The 17,465-nt window shown below is 41.8% G+C and overlaps 2 protein-coding genes across 6 annotated transcripts in view; one reads left to right on the top strand and one right to left on the bottom strand.

Annotated features, from left to right (window-relative positions):
- tpm4a (tropomyosin 4a) overlaps window positions 1-14,936 on the top strand; it is a 20,881-nt gene extending 5,945 nt beyond the window's left edge. The window contains exons 1-8 of one of the 4 annotated variants that reach the window (XM_005920784.3): window positions 2,685-3,332; window positions 10,825-10,958; window positions 11,093-11,210; window positions 11,319-11,389; window positions 11,501-11,576; window positions 12,584-12,646; window positions 12,882-12,951; window positions 13,864-14,187. In XM_005920784.3, coding sequence (XP_005920846.1) covers window positions 3,201-3,332; window positions 10,825-10,958; window positions 11,093-11,210; window positions 11,319-11,389; window positions 11,501-11,576; window positions 12,584-12,646; window positions 12,882-12,951; window positions 13,864-13,946 — 747 coding nt within the window. In that variant the 5' untranslated portion in view covers window positions 2,685-3,200 and the 3' untranslated portion in view covers window positions 13,947-14,187. The other 3 variants (XM_005920785.3, XM_005920782.3, XM_005920783.3) reach the window with 3 other exon arrangements.
- Window positions 14,937-14,971: 35 nt separating this feature from the next.
- On the bottom strand, window positions 14,972-17,464 carry LOC102301796 (40S ribosomal protein S27). Of its 2 annotated transcripts, none has more exons than XM_005920787.3 (4): window positions 17,320-17,464; window positions 16,521-16,629; window positions 16,322-16,432; window positions 14,972-16,229 (listed from the first exon to the last, which is right to left on the bottom strand). In XM_005920787.3, exons 1-4 carry the CDS (start codon window positions 17,323-17,325, stop codon window positions 16,201-16,203), a joined length of 255 nt encoding a protein of 84 aa, XP_005920849.1. In that variant the 5' UTR covers window positions 17,326-17,464; the 3' UTR covers window positions 14,972-16,200. The 2 variants fall into 2 exon arrangements, with proteins under 2 accessions (XP_005920849.1, XP_042076004.1); XM_042220070.1 differs by lacking the exon at window positions 17,320-17,464 and adding an exon at window positions 16,749-17,289.
- Window position 17,465: the final 1 nt, after the last annotated feature.

The following is a 17,465-nucleotide window of genomic DNA, read 5'->3' on the forward strand; positions in this document are numbered from 1 at the left end:
TATACATATATATATATATATACATATATATATATACATATATATATATACATACACACACACACACACACACATCATTAATGTAAGGGCAGTGCTGAGTTATCAGCTAAGGCTTGGCTATCAATTTCTGTCCATAAACTGTTCTGTACAATCTAGATATCAGCTAATTAATGGTAACTAAGTAATAAAATACTGTAAGCACAAGTAAGCTGTAATATAATACACCAAATGGCACCAACAGCATAAACACAGTGGAGGGGTCGAGCTCAGTGACTGCAGTTAGTGAATGTGAGGCCAACCAGAGATATCAGCTAGAGATGCCTGTGTCTGGATGCCTGTCTATCAAAGAAGTTACACCCCTAACTCCAGTACCCATGAGGATGTTACAAAAAAGACTAGACTCCCATGAGTTGATATTAGATGGGGAAATCTTATTTTTTTTGCATGAGGCTGTAAACATGTTTCTTAATGCTCTGAAAGCTCGGTATTTGAACATGGAGTCTTGTTTTTGGAACCAGCAGCACTTTTTTGCACTCCTACATTAGCTACCCCCTTTTTTTCTTTTTGGCTTAGTGGCTTAGGTTACTGGTTAGTGTGGGTGTCAACCCAAGATAACTGACTACATCTGGAGGGTGCCGGGGCCACATATGGCCACATTCTTTAAGCAGCATACAAGTAATCACGTGTCCTCAGCAAAAACTGTGTGTGTACTCCTTTGGGCACCGGTGGTGTCTTATTCGACATAATGAAAATTTTGAAAAGGATTTAGAAATATATTAGAGATTCACTGATCATCTTGGGCTGTTTAAATGGCCTGCAACACACCAAGGAATACTTATTCTGACGTCTTCTTTTAAATTCCAGCACACCAGTCACAATTTCTGGTCTTTGCCCACTGAAATAATCTAGGTGTTTACTGTCATATTGAGCAGGGGCATGACATTCTATTACACAAGTGGTCACTTGAGACCAGATGCTGTAAATAAAAGATGGATATAGCCATCGTGACCTTACCTGTTGGTTTGTGCAGACCTGGTGAGAAGTCTCACCATTTTTTCCCTTTTTTAAGAGCTTGAAGTGACCGTATATGGACGAGAAGATCTAGAGATAGGTTATCAGCTAACAGTAGCAACCTGGGTTAGCTGCGTGTATCTGTAGACTGCCATATTATTTGTCTGATTACGGCATTAAAATTGCTGAAAAAACACACCAACATCTCAAATATGGCCGAGAGGTCTATTTCAGAGACCTCCTCATATTAGGTAAGATCGGATTTAGCAGAGTATAGCAACCTAGCTGGCATATGTTTGCTCAGTGTGACCATGGGCCTAGTTGTGCATCACTTTAGTTAATTAAAATGGGTCATAAAAGGAAAAAACAAACAAACAAAAAAAACCCGCGTTAGTATCTGGCTTTAAACATGCTTATTTCTGCAGTGAAGTTTAGTATTTGAACATTTGAGCCAATTAAATTTACCTGCTTTTAGCAAGCCTCAAGTGGCAATTTAAGGTATTGCCGTTTTTGGTACTTTACTGCTAGCTTCACCTCTAGAGGTTGCCCCTTGCTCTACATCAGGGTAGGCAACTCCAGGCCTCGAGTGCCGGTGTCCTGCAGGTTTTAGATGTGTCCTTGATCCAACACAGCTGATTCAAATTGCTAAATTACCTCCTCAAAATCTCATGAAGTCCTCCAGAGGCCTGGTAACGAACTAATCATTTGATTCAGGTGTGCTGACCCAGGGTGATATCTAAAACCTGCAGGACACCAGCACTCGAGGCCTGGAGTTGTCTACCCCTGCTCTATATTCATGTCAAGAATAATAAGGATACTTGCACAGTCTGAGCCCAACTAACCCTAGCATGCCACTTTGAAATATGCATGTGCCATCAGAGAAGAAAAAAAATCAATTGATAGAAAGTCCGGGTCATTCAGTGTATTCAGGTAGTCAGGTGACCTCAGTTTTTGGGGGACATGTTAACTGAACCTGGATCCGGTCAGGTAAAGCTGCCTCGGATCATTAGTGTTGCCCCCACAGGCTTGTACAGTAGATGCATGTGGATGCATCACTTTATCTGCCTGATCCACTGATCATTCTGGAAGAAGACAAATCTGGACTCATCAGACCACGTGACCTTTGTCCTATCTTTATGCCCCATAGCAAACACAAGCCTTTTTTTTTTCCATTGAGCCTCACTGATAAGTGTTTCTTCCTCACTAGTTTTAATCATTCTCCTTAGCTGTTGCTTGATGCAGGCCAGTTGTTTGACCCCTCTGAAATGGAGCAACAGCTTCTCTGTGACCACGTGGTCGTTTAAGGTTAAATAACCTGTTGCCATCCAAAACACATTAATCGCTGCTGCTTAGATTTGGATTGCCACCATGAAGTTAGAACAGTATATGCAGAGTGGCACTTTAACCAGTAGTCCACGATGACAGAATGAAATATAATTGTGTGGGTTTTTTTAAAAGAGGAAATACTCAAATTATTCACACTTCACTGGAGGCAGTACAAACTCAGGGGAAATTTAACTGTCACATCAAGTTTGTGTGAGACAACTAAACAATGGACACTGCGCCTTCACAATGACTGAAAGTAATTCATCCTGGCTCTCCTTTTTCTTTTCAAAGTCTCGCAGCAGTGCTCACATCAGTCACAGGGATCAGCTTTTTACACACGCTCGCTCACTCTCAAGCCCCGCCCTCTTCGGCGTCATCGACCCAATCACTCACTCTCCTCCTCCGCCACAGTCTGGCGCTCTTCTCACCGCGTAGCTTATTCTGTATGCTCCTCAAACTCTAACTGAAGCTGAGTCCGGACCAAAACGGCTACCTACATTCCCGAGGACCACTTTCTGCGCCGCTCATGAACTTTTCATTCCTACAATCCAGAAGAAACACTCGGGGAACACCTGGACACTCACGCTTCCTAGTTATATAACTTTTTGCTGCACTTGAGTGACTCCTTTACATTCCTCATACTTTATCTCCGGACTCACGCCTATTTTTCTCGTTTTTCCTTTCTTTTTTTTTTTTTTTTTTTTAAATCAACGAACAAAAGTCTTATTTTTCTGTTACTCAACTACTCTGAATAGACCAAATAAGCAGGAATCAGTGGCCTCGTTTTTGCACAACATATACATAGTCATAACTGTTTTATTTTTTTACGTTTAGTCTTAAGTTAAGTAAGGAAACAGTAAACAATGGCAGGTGTGAACTCTCTGGATGCTGTGAAGAGAAAGATTCAGTGTTTGCAGCAGCAGGCCGACGACGCAGAAGATCGGGCTCAGGTCCTACAGAGAGAGCTGGACAGTGAACGGGAGCTCCGGGAAAAAGTGAGACAATCAACTCCTCTATTGTTCTAGCTTTTTCTATTGTCGCCATTTCACATGTATTATAATCATTAAACACGGACTGAATTGTTCGTATTCGCCTCTAAAAAGTCTTATTAGTCTCATGTCATTGATTCACTGGTGGCGGGCGTGAATGTGCCACAATGCAAGGCGTTGGTCTGCAACGAAAAAAAAAGTTTGGATTCCTACAGCTCTTCGCGCATGCTCCGTGTGACTTGAAGGCCGCTGTGAAACTACAGTGATTAGACCACGTAGACAGCGTTGAAGTGATTGTGCAAATTGTGGCGAATCTATTAGCCTGACCAGTTTATTTCTTTTAAAGTAAAATAATTCTTGAGTTAATTGTGTCATAATTGTGACTATATTTTCAGTCAGATTCCATTTGGTTTGCGGGTTAATGGGACAATGTTTTGATGGAATTTCAATGGAATTCACTTTTTAACACTCTGATTTGCTCAAAGGCACTTCGGCAAGGGTGGCTGTTTTCCCTCGGCAGCTGTCTGGTTGAAGGGCTGACCCTCGGGCCTCCACAGATGATCGGAAAATACAGGGCACAGTTAAAGAGTGCCTCCTCTGTTATTAGGGACACAAAGGAGTAGCTCTAAAAATGTTGATGTTTTCAGCTAGAAGTAAAAGATCAGCTGCTTCATTGATCAGTCAATCAACAGTCAGTAACAGTTGAGATCACCTTTAAGTTTTTTATAATCAAACTGTAAATTGGTGAAGTTGGACAATGAAACAACTGAAAGCTGTTTTCCACACCTCTTTACATTAAACTGTAAAGTTTGGGTTATTTGCTCAGCTTGGGCTGAAATTAGTCATTGCTAAAGTTCCACAAATTGAGCGTCTTTAACCATTGCCTTCAATGTGTCAGATGTGACTCATATATTGAGTAATTGGCGGGTCTGTCACCTGCCTGTCTCTTGACTGTGCCCACATCCGAGTTTTATGGCTTCACATGCAGAAAAGGTAGTGGCTGGAGGGGAGAGAGAGAAAAACGCTTAGTAGCAGCACAGTTAGGCAACAGTTTTTGACTCGTTTCACGTGCTGCTTTATGGCACACGGTGCCATACTTTTTGCATAGGAGTTATTTTAATGATAGGACAATGAGAAAGACTTCAGGAGAGTGGGAGGGGAAGGTGTGGCAGTAAAGATATGGCAGCTGAACTGATGAAAGGAGTTGGGCCTGCTGCAAGGCAAAGCCCTTTGTTACAGGATGGCTATTAGGTAACAGGCCACCTTTTTAATTTGGCCATTGGGCGTGTGGGTAATTATTTTGATATGGACTCGCATACCGGCATCGGTTTAAGAAGTTTGGCTTCATAGTTGGCTTGTTTGTGTTGCAGTTTGTGGTTGTTCAGTGGGTGCTTTGTGTACTTTACAAGTGTTTCTGTTCAATGTTTGTGCAAACTGCAGCATGAACTTCAAAACACTGACACAGGAATGGTAACTGAATGAATGAATGATATGGGGATGCCCCGTATAGCTACATCTGCTGTCAGGGTGCATGTGTGGTCTCACATCAATGAAGAGCTGAAAGGGTTGTGTTTTTTTTAAGAAATTAATTGTTAGAAAATTTTTTATTGCATATGAGACAGACTGGCTGGTCAGTTTGGTCCAGCATTTCAAAACTGATGAACCAGTAATCTGTTACCAGTGTTTTTATGGTGTCGTTCATTATCAGCTTACATACCAGCGTCCCGTTTGGGAGGTTTCAGAGGTGGACTTATAGTTGTTGACCAGTACTTATAAGTATGTCTTGTATAGTGTGTTTACACTGAAATGGGAGGGTGTGGTTAAACTCTTATCTTCAGAGTGGATGCTGCATTTAAAAAAATTTTTTCGTTCCTGTCAAGATTAACGTGCACAAGCAGTTTGATGTCACACATGTCCCTCCATTCAAAGTCGAACAGAGTGGTGCAACTGTGTGGCGAGGCTGGTGTGGTCCCATGTGTGAATAATTAGGACAACCTGGAGTTATTCCTTGGCACAGAAAATCCTTCTGAGTGCGGGGAGATCAAAACAAGAACCTTGCCGCGTGTAATGAATCATTCTTTAAAAATGTGTGAGGGAGTACAAAAACGTTGGCTACGTCTCTCGCTGATAAAGAAAATTGCTTCATGTTATTGTGGTTTTGACGCTTCTGGGGATGTTTCTTAACCTCTCGGTAATGATTTAAGGTTGTAGTCAAAGGCTTGTGATGCTTTTTGTTTATAGCCACTGTTTCTCTACATGAATTCGTTCAGTTTTCGCAGCAGAGTCGGGTCAGAGGTGATCATTTTGACTGTGTTCGGAGTCCTGTAAAGAGCACAGATGAAGCAGATTAGTTGTTTTTGGAACATGGAAGCAAATTTGAGTGCTTCTCCTTCTGTCAGACACTTAATAATGACACGATTAGTTTAAACAATCAGTCATGACCAAAATAAGAAAAAGAGACGGGGAAAAAATATCTGCTTCCTTTTCTGAAATTGAGGCTGTTGTGAGGACAACTTACAGTTGCCATGGTGAGCATCAGTGTTTCACCACACGCAAGTTTGAAATACAGAAATAAATATAAAAAGGGAAGTGGAATTCTTACTGAGGAATCCCCACGCACGCCCTCCCTCCGACTGACCCTCCCAGGATGTCGGCTGCCGACCCTGGTCCAGCACTTCCTGCGCTTCTACTCCCAACACTTCCTGTCCCCTGGCTCCAGCCCTGATCCACAGGAAGATTACTGTGCTCGGTGAAGTTGGTGTTTCTACATTGATGTGCCACTTCATCTTTAGTGTCCTGTTATGTTCTTATAGTTACTAACACTATTCTCTCCATGTAGAGCAGAAGTCTGCAGTCTTTTTTTGCACTACAACATTTAATTAGACACACTGAAGTTGCATCCTACGCTTATGGCAACTGTATTTGTTTACTTGCATCTCATATCGAGAGTAAATTGCAGGAAGCCATTCAAAAAAAATGCTTATCGTGAAAAACAACGTCCCCAAACTCATCTGCTGAGCTAAAGGTGTTCGTTTGTTGCTTTGTGCGGTCAGCTAAGGCTTTCTGCTGGGCCTCTAGGAGTCTCCAGCAGATTCTGTGGAAAGAATTACTTCCTGATTTCACTGTTTTCTTTGGACTTTCTCCCTGGGAATAGCTCAACTTTCCAAATATAACTGCCACATGTTGATACTTTTTGGCAGTCGCTGGCATCCTGGGGAACACTCCCATGTAAGTGGCTTGTGGCTTTGCTGATTATGCAGGCCAAGGCTGAGGGTTCTCATTCAAACGAGGAGTGGGTTATATTTGTTCGGTTAGTCCTAGCACAGGCGAATTTGCTGTAATGTCATTAAATAGCATGTATACAGCACCAAGTTGTGTTTGAACTGCTTTTAGAGTCCATGAAAGTGAGTCACTTCAGCGAGTCTGTTTGCTTGTGAATGCAGAGTGGAAATGGTAACCTGAAGGAAACTCGGATTACCGGGATTCATATTTGACCTGCAGGTAAAAATCACCCTGTTAATATTTATCTGGAAAGTTAGATTGCATCAACGCTGGAAAAATTTGGTTTTTCTTATGGTTTGTGGATTCCTGGTGGTGCGGTTCACAAATGGGTTGCAATCAGCCTCTGGTTAGGATTAGACACACTGAGCTGAAGACTCAGACCAGAGTCGAGATCCTCCTAAAAGTCTGAGTACATGCTTTTAAATGGCGACAAATTGTTTAGCGCTGAAGGAGCTCATTGTGATGCTTGTCTGAATGTTTAACAACCGTCTTTTACATACTTCATGACAGACTGCCTTATACTTTATGCAGCTTTCTTTGCATGCCAGATCTTTGTGGGAAATGATTACACACTTTCTTTCTGTCACGAACCAACACAGAGTAACTTTAAGAGCAGCAGGCAGTCAGGAATAACTTGCACTGAACCCCAACAGCATTGTGCCGCTCATTAGCCCACTGCCCTGAAATCAGCCAGTAATTAGATTCCTCTTTCACTTGTCCTTGATGCTGTCTCTAACATATGTAATACACTCAGGTATTTCTTAAGTCACTCCCAGCAGTCTGCAGCCTCACTTCGAGTGCTCCAACTTCAACTAAGACAGATGAATCACTCCATGCCATCAGTAGTACCGTAGTCTGTGCCACTTACTAATGCAGTGTCTGTTAAAAAGGTAGCTTAATGTCTTGGAACATCTTGCACTGCTTTCTTGCTGCACAATAAAATGAAACTATGGCAGTCAGTCAGTGTAATCTGCTGTAATCAGCCCATCTAAGCTCACTAATTAACACTATTTATTGGCTGGGAATGATGGCAGTTAGGCTCTTTAAATCCGCAGCTTATCCATAGTCTCCACTGTAGCTGGGAACTATTTTGTCAGTCCAAAGTTTTGTGTTTTGAGACTGTTAACAGTGGTTTTTATTTTTATTTTTTTAAATCTCAGACTAGAATTTAGTTCCCGAAATGTTGAGCTAAAGCTTTAGGAATCTTGTGGCTCTAATAGCCACACAGCCTGTTGGTTGCACTGAGCAGTAAAGCTCCATTCCTGACTTCGAAAGCTGGTGACATATTAACTTACGGTGACAACAGAGCAGCTACTTGTGTCCCAGTATCTTTTAAAGTCTGCGTGGTTGTTGCCTCAGTCTTCCTGATACTCCACCACAAACATTCTCCATAGTTTGTTTTACCATATAAGGCAGGGTGCGTCCCTGGCAGCCAAAGAATGAAAAGTGGGTGCTAAAGGAAGGGGCATGGCCAGAGAGACAGACGGAGCAGTGAAAGAAAGAACAATCAAAGGGAGGAAATGAAAGGATGTTGGGCAGCGTACTTCCTGTCACCTTTTTTCAAGATCCTCATTTGCTATATGATGAGTAGTGAAAGCTCGTCGTTAACCTTACTTCTTGTTTCTTGGCATTTATGGTAACATTGTTTTGACATCGTGTTCGCACAAAGGCTCTGAATACTTTTCAGTCAGCTTTTGCTGCTGGGCTTGTGGCTGCACCGGCCAAGGTTAAATGATTTTCTAAAGCTGCAAAAGAGTCTGTGGCTAAAACTGTGCATTCAGGATTTACAGGAAAGGCTCTTCTTTGTTCACAGCTCAGTCAATTAGAAGCATGAGATAACCTGTAAATACATTCATTTTTTTTCCTTTTAAACCTGACACAAGGGTGTCTCTGTCTGTATGGGGCTCCCCCACTCCCTGCCTTTTTTGCTATGAGCAGATGGCAGATAAGGCACCAGGTTGCACACATTTCTGTCACTGCCACCATACCGGTGTTAGCTGAGGTTTTTATGTTTGTCTGTTTTGATACTTGAACGCAGTTTACTGGGTAGGAGACTGGATAGCTGGTAATTATATATGTGTGTGTGTGTGTGTTTGTGAGAGGCAGAGATTGGTGCAATAAGAGTGTCTGTTTGCATGTTTGCAGAGCGTGTGCGTGTCTGGAAGCACATTACAGCAGCTGGTGCGCTAACGTAGATGACCTAAAACAGATGAATAGCATGTTTGTTTGTGTGCTGGATATTGCTCCATTCAGGACACAGGAAGTACCAATATCTGTTATTTCAGGTTGCAGTTGAATACTAGGTAACGTTTCTGGGCAGCCAGATGTGGCGTCGATGGATGCAGACCTGTGCGAGCGACACTGCTGATGAGATTTCAAGATGTTCTGAGCGATTTATGATTTTTCATTCATTCTGTGTCCGGTTCGGTTTTCAACGTCTGTCAAGTGCCGGCGGTTTTGAGACACGTCAGCGATAGTTAGGCAGACATTTCCTGTCTCGTATGGGTGGCCTCCCCTGTGAGCTTTCTGTGCAGCAGGGGAGGACCTGGGAGAGGATGAAGAAGAGGGTGGGGGGAAAAAAAAACACACAGACGACCGGCGGTGGGAGTGGCGGGTCACCAGGCCAAGATTAGATGGATGCAGGATGGAGAAAATACTAAAAATGAGAATGAAGCCTGTGTCATCATGCTTGGATTTCCTGAACATATCGAGTCTATGACAGAATGGAAGTCTCAGTATATTTAAGCTCTCTGTTTTTTCTTTTCTTTGCATTGGTCCTTCTTATCAGTCATCTCATTTTCTATTTGTGACTTTCAGTCACCAATTTCTGCGCAGAATGACTCCTCTGCCTGTAAGCTGAATGGTGGCGACACTGACGGTTGATCAGAGCGATTGCTGGACTGAAAAACTGGCTACTGAGTCACTGACCTACTAACTGCTGCCCTCATCAGAGCAGAGAATACAGCCTGCGAGCTTGTAGACATAATAAACTTGTGTGAGTACTCCGGGTTTCAGTGAATGGTTCAGCAACTTATCGGTCTGGTTGGGAACTTTCATTTTAACAGCAGGTTCTTTGTGTTATGCTAAGACTGAGCTCAGTTTTTACTTTGAATGCAACTCCCAAGGAGATGATTGTTGGATAAACTCCCCGACCAACAGAGGAAATTCTTGTGTAGTTGTCTGTTTGCTTTCTTTTTTCCTCTTTCTGGCTTTTTGTTTATCGAGGGCAGACGAGCAGAAGCCCATTCGTTCTCCCTCCTTTGTCCAGTTGTGGCTTGAGCATCACCGGAAATTGAGTTTGTCTAAATGTTTCGCTCAGACGTCCTGCTACATTGTAAGGAATTACACTTTCCAGCCAGATGCAGCATGTTCTCATTAAAGACGGTTAGAGTTGGGCCCTGCTTTTATGGACGAATCTCCCAACGACCTCCAGCTGCCTCCATTTCACATTTTAACCGTCACATTTTGATTTGAGAAACCCGAGTGACCCCAGAGAGCACACAGAGTAGATTACACTGTCTCCCCCTTACTCACTCACTCACTCACTCACTTGCAGCCTTTGTTTGGATTCACTTTGTTAGTGAGGATTAGGATATGAATGATAAGGGTGAATATTTCCCTGTCGTCATAGCACCATGATTATATTCAGGTGGCTGTATTTAAATATTTTTATCAGAGTTCTGGGTAGGCATTGTACTGTGTGACTGTATAGCTGCTCTTCCATTGACAGCTTTAAAAAAAAAAAAAGTGTTTCATGTGGTGAAATATGCAACACTTGAGTTCATTTTTGGACTTTTGTTCATAATAGATGTGGTTTGGTTTTAAAGTGATGCATCAATTTGTTGGATGAGGAACTTAAGTTCAAAAAAAGACAGAGATTCAACCTCCTGATAACAGTAGTTGTTAGGGAAGTGTAGACAGGACATCACCATATCCTGTCCACACAGGCCTTGCTTAAATCTACAAGATGTTAATTTTTATTCCCTTTTACTTTTAAAATTACGTCCTTCTGGTTGGTTTGGACATTCACTGATTTTTGTTGCAACAATTGCTGAAAACAGGGTGAAAAGTTCTTTCCCCCGACTTCTGTCATTGTGTCATTTCCTTCTCTTCCTGTTTTATGGTGGAGGACGACAGACAACTTCGGGTGACTTAAAGTTGAATAAATGCATGACTAAAGTTCTTCCTATTTTTTATTTTTTTTTTTCCTTTGCAGGCAGAGGGTGAGGTAGCAGCTCTTAACCGTAGGATCCAGCTGGTGGAGGAGGAGCTGGACCGTGCCCAGGAGAGACTGGCCACAGCGCTGCAGAAACTGGAGGAGGCAGAGAAGGCTGCAGATGAAAGCGAGAGGTCAGTTTCTTATTCGCATTAGACACAAGTGGAGAAAAAGTCTGCCTTGCGCGGGAGAACGTGTGTTATCTAGTTCACCTGACTTTCACAAAAGAAAGTCTGTCCTCTCCTCACGCTGTGTCCTGTCATCCCAGAGGAATGAAGGTGATTGAGAACCGAGCGATGAAGGATGAGGAGAAGATGGAGATTCAGGAGATGCAGCTGAAGGAGGCCAAACACATCGCAGAGGAGGCCGACCGCAAATACGAGGAGGTGATTCTGACAGTGACGGCTTAAGTGCAAGAGAGAAATTCCCTTATTCAGATCGTTAATAGCCTCTTAGTTTTTTGAGTTTAAAATATTTCTCTTTTTCTGTCTCAGGTGGCTCGTAAACTGGTGATCTTGGAGGGCGAGCTGGAGAGAGCTGAGGAGAGGGCCGAGCTCTCAGAATGGTAAATGCAATAAGCGCACAAATGTATAAATCCGTTGACTCACATACAGATGCATGGTCTCTTGTGCGGCTCGCAGATTAAAACAAAGTATGCGTGGGATTCTCCTTACAGTAAAGCCAGTGACCTAGAGGAGGAGCTGAAAAATGTGACCAACAACCTGAAGTCCTTAGAAGCCCAGTCTGAGAAGGTACAAGACGAAATGCATTGACACTTTAAGAAGTAATAATTCTGCTTTGGCTTTCTGGAGATTGGTGGTGTTTTTCCAAACAAGAATCTTCCAAATATATTAAAAAAATCTGATTTTATCCAGTAAAGGAGGAAAAAAAGGTTTCCTGTCAAAATGCATCAATGTGATTTGTGAAAATCTAATAATATGACAAAACAAACTAAAACTTTAGGCAGTTGCTTTCATTGTCTTTCACAAACACAAACAGAAAAACTAAATATATATACTGAACACCAAGTCTGGCACCATGCACACACGAATCCTATCATTAGGGCTTTACTCATGGCTCGGTGCACCGTAATTTGGGTGAGCTGTCCTCAGAGAGAGAGAGAGACCACATGGCAAAGGACTGTTTCATACTACCTCCATTATAACTGTGTATCATCAGGCCCTCCTTAAAACCATTTATTTTGCACTCAAGCTATTATATAAGGGAGCTCGGCACCTGAACTCCTTTGATATGCAGCTGTTTAAATATATGTTTGCACACCAACTTATCTACCGCATGACAAATTAGCCACTGAGGCTTTTTTTTTCTTTTTCATGTGTGTATGAGTGGTGTTACTGGCTACGTAAGGTGTTTCAGGTGTGTGTATATAAGCAGCCAGTAGAAACCTGCCGCACTCAGAAATGTGTCTGCTTCATTCCCGCCCGTGCACAGGCATGCAGTGCAACGGCATGCCAGGTTTACCTCATGCCAGGTTTACCTCATGACAACTTTTCTTTAGCAAATATGGCATGGCTTGGTTTTGAAACCGACCTGCAGTGGTTAGCGTAACAGCAGAACTTGTTCCCAGGACAAGCCAACACCTTTCCTGTTACGTGCCAGCGAGGGAGTGGCGCCATGAGCTCTCAAAGCAATAATAATCCTGGGATGGTGCCGTTTTGTGCTCCCATTGTGTGCACGTTTGCTGCTGAAAGCTAAGTGTGAGCTAATGCTGTTTCTTTGCCTCTCCGTCTGTCACCAGTACTCAGAAAAAGAAGACAAGTACGAAGAGGAGATCAAAGTTCTGACTGACAAACTGAAGGAGGTGAGATGATGGTGTTTTCACAGAATTAAGAATAAAATTTATAATAGTGAGAATAATCCAGTCATTCAGAGACATTTGTAGCATTTTCCCCTCCATCACTAAAATGTTAAATGTGACATTTCCATAAGCTTAGCAAGGCTGGCTGAAAAGCTCTCCTGTTGCAGTCTTTCATGATGGATGTGTTTGTTGGCGCTCATCAGTTTGTTTTGACATGCTTTGTCTGAATTCCTCCCAGGCTGAAACCCGTGCAGAGTTTGCCGAGAGGACAGTTGCCAAACTGGAAAAGAGCATCGATGACCTGGAAGGTACGAGAGTCACATTCATATTGAGGTTTTGGGGGGATTTGCAGCATCTGTGGCCCAAAATCTTTTTCTTTTTTAACAGAACATGTAAATCGTAAATGGCCTGTATTTATATAGCGCTTTACTAGTCCCTAAGGACCCCAAAGCGCTTTACATATCCAGTCGTCCACCCATTCACACACACATTCACACACTGGTGATGGCAAGCTACATTGTAGCCACAGCCACCCAGAGCCCAAATCATTTTGTCTGCTAGCTTTAAGTGAACCTGCAAAGATGCGTTCAGGTTCATTAAATGGTGATTTATTTGCTGATGAACTACGAGCACATCTTCATACACAGTTGCAAAATCACTTACCTGAGTTTTGGCCTGAGTTCTAGAAGAGGTGTCCTATTTCAGCATCACTGGAATTTTTTTCCTGTGGAAAAGAGGATTTTCCACAGGAACCAAATGTATGGAAACTATTTCACTAAGACAGGCTAATAAAAGACCCTTGTTACTGAAGGACAAGTATTCCATGTCAGCCACGAAGCTGCAGCGGCAGCAAAGAGGACAGAATGTACTCATTTTTTTTTTTTTTAGGTCAGGATCGTTTAGTTGTTGAACCACAGGCAGCTGAGTTCATGGATTTATTGGATCAGTTTTATGAGACTTTCACAAAAGTCTTAAATGCTCAAAGCTCCCCCAGCAACAAAAAACAAACGTGAAGAGCTTTGAGCATAATTAGGTATTCATCATTCTTTCTTCCAAGCATTTCTGCATCTTTAAAAAGGCTGACCTATTTTTTTGTCTCTTCCTTTCTCCCTCTGCTCTTTGCCTCCATCTGTCTGTCGCTCTCGTCCTGCTTTCGGCTTGCTTGTGTCGCTGCTGTCGTTGGCACCTGCCTCTGCTTCTTGTCGACCTCTGGCGTCCAGATGAATTGTATGCTCAGAAGCTGAAGTACAAGGCCATTAGCGAGGAGCTGGACCATGCCCTCAATGACATGACATCTCTGTAGAGACATGTTTCGCTCTTTCTCTCTGTCTGCTGTGCCTCTAAATGTTCATCTCCTCTGATCGTATGTGCCTCTGCTGATCTTACTCTGCAAAACATAATTCATTAAAGCTCGTTTTCTTTCCTAGTTTGCAGCTTTTGTCTGTTGTTTTTTGTTTGTTTGTTGCCAGTGTGTAAGGAAATTATGAACTGTTTGATGCAAAGTCTCAGCTAACTATATAGGTTATTATGATTTTCTTATTAGGTTATTAACAGTGTATTTTATGATTAGTTGTTACTCTACGCGTTCATCTGAATATCAGTTTTACAAAGGTGAGCATTTCTGGTTTTAGTGTGGATTAATAGTTTGCAGTCACCTGGGTTTTAATCTACACGCTTTGGTGGTTTCTGATTTGTATGTCCATAAAGTATGCATAGATCTTAATGCCATTTCCACAAGGTGGGATATACGAATGACTTCACTGTGCAGCAAACGAGTCCTTTAAAAAGTCCATCCTGTATGATCCCACTAACAGTCTTCCAGCAGTTTATGCATGAAAGGTACTCTGTAGTGGTTGATTTTTATTTTTTGCATGTGGCACAACTTAACCAAACCAGTTATGCAAAACATCTGCCCAGTAACACCGACCTTTGTGCAGTCTTTAAAAAAAGGGGTGCTGTGTGACAAACCTCACGAAGAGATTACAGTGGCATGAAATGAGCGAGCACTGCTAACTGGTGATTGAGGGTTCACCGTGTCATATTTCTTCTTCTTCTCCCCAGAGAAACTATCACATGCCAAAGAGGAGAATCTGGGCATGCACCAAGTCCTGGACCAGACCCTGCAGGAGCTGAACAGCTTATAAACACACACAGAGGAAGCTGGAGAGGATGAGGTCGTCATTAACATTCCATTAAACGTTCGACTCCATTCCGCCTTTCGAGCTGTAAAATCTTTATTCCCCACCTAAAGGGGGATTAACTTAATGCTTGTCCCCTTTTTTTTTTTTTTCTTTTTTTTTTTCAAGCACAAATTTTTTTTTTTTTTTTATAAAGATTTTTTGAATCCACTGCTACTTTATTTTTCTTAAACCTACAGATGTTCTTGTAGAAATTCGTTTTTGACCACTTACAAAGAACTGGCACTAAATTTGTCCAAAGAAACCTCAGATTTGGTCACTCAACCACTTAAACAGACTTAATTTTACACATTATGTACACATACATTACACTTCTGATTATTTTTAATACATAGGCTACATATGGCATAGGGGTTTGCTCAGTCTTGTGTGGCTTTTAAGCGCCACCTAGTGGTAATTTGAAGTTAGTCAACATTTTTTTTTCTTATTATTATTCCATTTTATCTCCAGTGGCTGCAAAGTAACAGATATTTGACAGATCTGTGCTCGTCTCAGTCTCTTTTTGTGTTAGAACAGCACAACAGTCACGTGAACAGATGACCTGATAACAAGGCTCAGTGATTAAGACTTCTTTACATTTAATTATAACGTAATGCCTCTTTGGCCAAGGTGTTGAACCTGATGCTGACGTTCTGAACACTTAAATGCTTGACCTGACCACTGATACCTAATGCATCATTACCAACAATATGCCATTGTGTAGCCAGTATTTACAATATGAGTGAGCTAAACCCCAAACCACTGGAAGCTCAGTCAAGTTTTATCAACCATGGAAACTTATTGTATATAGTAGAATAATGTTAGGTAATGTGAGAAGTTGTATTTTTTTTTTCCTTGGGTTTTGTTTCATTTACACCACTCCTTTTTGCCAGAGGAACTCTCAAAACCAAAGAACACACACAACACAGACAATTCATGAAATGTTTTTATTTTTTTTTTGTGATGGTCATCGTGGTTTCATCTCATGTCAGAGCCACTGAGAGTGCCTCACATTTGGTTGAGACTGTTATGAAATACTTCATTCACCCACCCCCACCCCACCCATGTCAACCTATTAAAATGTTTTACAGAAGTCATGACTTGTCTGAAGTTTTTTGCAAATTTGATTGTTGCATTTTACTCATGCAGAAGAAGTAATGACAATGTCTTTACAGCAAAGTGCTTCATTATGTCAATCTGCTTTGGAGTGTACATGCATTCAGATGATTCTGTCTCATTCAGCCCCACACGGGGGTAAAATCGTACTCATTTAGATAAATAGAGGCAATTTCTCTATTTGCTGAGGATTTGCAACATGGCATCGCTCAGCCTCGATTATCCTTGGGCATTTCTGCTGCATGGTTCCAGGTTCGTTACTGTTCATGTCTGTTTCTTTCTGAAGGCGCAGCCTAGAGGGAGAAATGTCAAACATTTCAGCAAGGTCTTGCAAGCAAATTAGGAGAATCTTATTCAAAGCTACTGTTTTTGGCATTGTACTTACCTGCTGTCAGTCTGCATTTCCCCCCTCGTGGCCTACAAAGGATTATAGAGCAGCCTGCACAGGGCACCACTGTCTGGGCATGGCTGAAGATGGTGGTGATCCTGTAACACCCTGATGAGCATTTGCAGATCAATTAGAGCTTGCCACACATAACTAAAAATAAATCCTAAAACTTTGCACCATGAGCCAAAATTCCTACCCATGCATTTAACATCCATGAAGTAAGAGTTTGGATTCTGCACCAGCCTCTTCTTCTTATGCTGCCTCCTCTCCTCCGCAAAACTTTGGTGCATCAGATCCTTAGCCAGCTGCAAGAAAAGGAAGAGCATTTTTTTTTTTTTTTTTTTAAAACATGAACTATTCAATTGTTCTGCTACTGACAGGATGGGGTTAATGGAGGGATAAGAATATGAAAATGATTATTTACAAGATCATGGTAAAACTGCTGTGATGTATGGTTTGGAGACAGCACTAACAAAACGACAGGAGGCATAGCTGACAGAAATTTGTGCAGCTCAGGTTAACTGGTTTGGAAATTAGAGAAGAATATTGGATATACTGGACAAAGGTGACAGTGGAAGATGATGGGGATAGGGTGAGATGAAGACAGATGATCCGCTGAGGTGAAAGAAGAAGACAGGATTGTCTTAAGAGATGTACCGCAATATGTTTTATAGCCGTATGCCCCCTACAGTCTGAAGAATGAATTGCTAGTTAGAGGAGCAACATGTCCAGACAAGCCCAAGCATCATTCGTACAGTACAAGAACAATGGGCAGATAACAGTATATAACATGTTGCTACAAGTTCAATATTACAAGAGTTAAAAAAAATATTACTCACTTTATTGCTACTCTTTTTAAAATTCAGTACAATGTTGTATTTCTTAGTTCACAAAATACTATTAAAGCATCTTTCTGTCAGTCAGAACTGTTCTACTTTCTAATATTTCTAACAAAAACAGTCAAATCTAAAAATTATAATAAGATTTTCACTTACAGACATTTTTGCTCAGATCGTCCGGTTTTCTCGTCAAATGTAAATAAATGATATAGCAAACTAAGCCCGCTATGCTCGTCACTAAATCCACCTGTAGTTTGGTGTAGGTCTGAGTTATAAGAATCGAGTAGGCGGAGTCTTCGTGT

The sequence above is a fragment of the Haplochromis burtoni genome, unplaced genomic scaffold (genome assembly GCF_018398535.1).
Source record: "Haplochromis burtoni strain Fernald_Lab_line unplaced genomic scaffold, NCSU_Asbu1 Contig_42, whole genome shotgun sequence".
Lineage (NCBI taxonomy): Eukaryota > Metazoa > Chordata > Actinopteri > Cichliformes > Cichlidae > Haplochromis > Haplochromis burtoni.

Excerpts from the sequence above, each read along its gene's own strand:
- LOC102301796 (XM_042220070.1), bottom strand. The coding sequence starts at position 16,814 with ATGCCTCCTGTCGTTTTGTTAGTGCTGTCTCCAAACCATACATCACAG. Across the intron at positions 16,630-16,748 it reads AGCAGTTTTACCATGATCTT|CTGGCTAAGGATCTGATGCA; the intron begins GTAAATAATCAT and ends CTTTTCTTGCAG. Across the intron at positions 16,433-16,520 it reads CATGGATGTTAAATGCATGG|GGTGTTACAGGATCACCACC; the intron begins GTAGGAATTTTG and ends AATGCTCATCAG.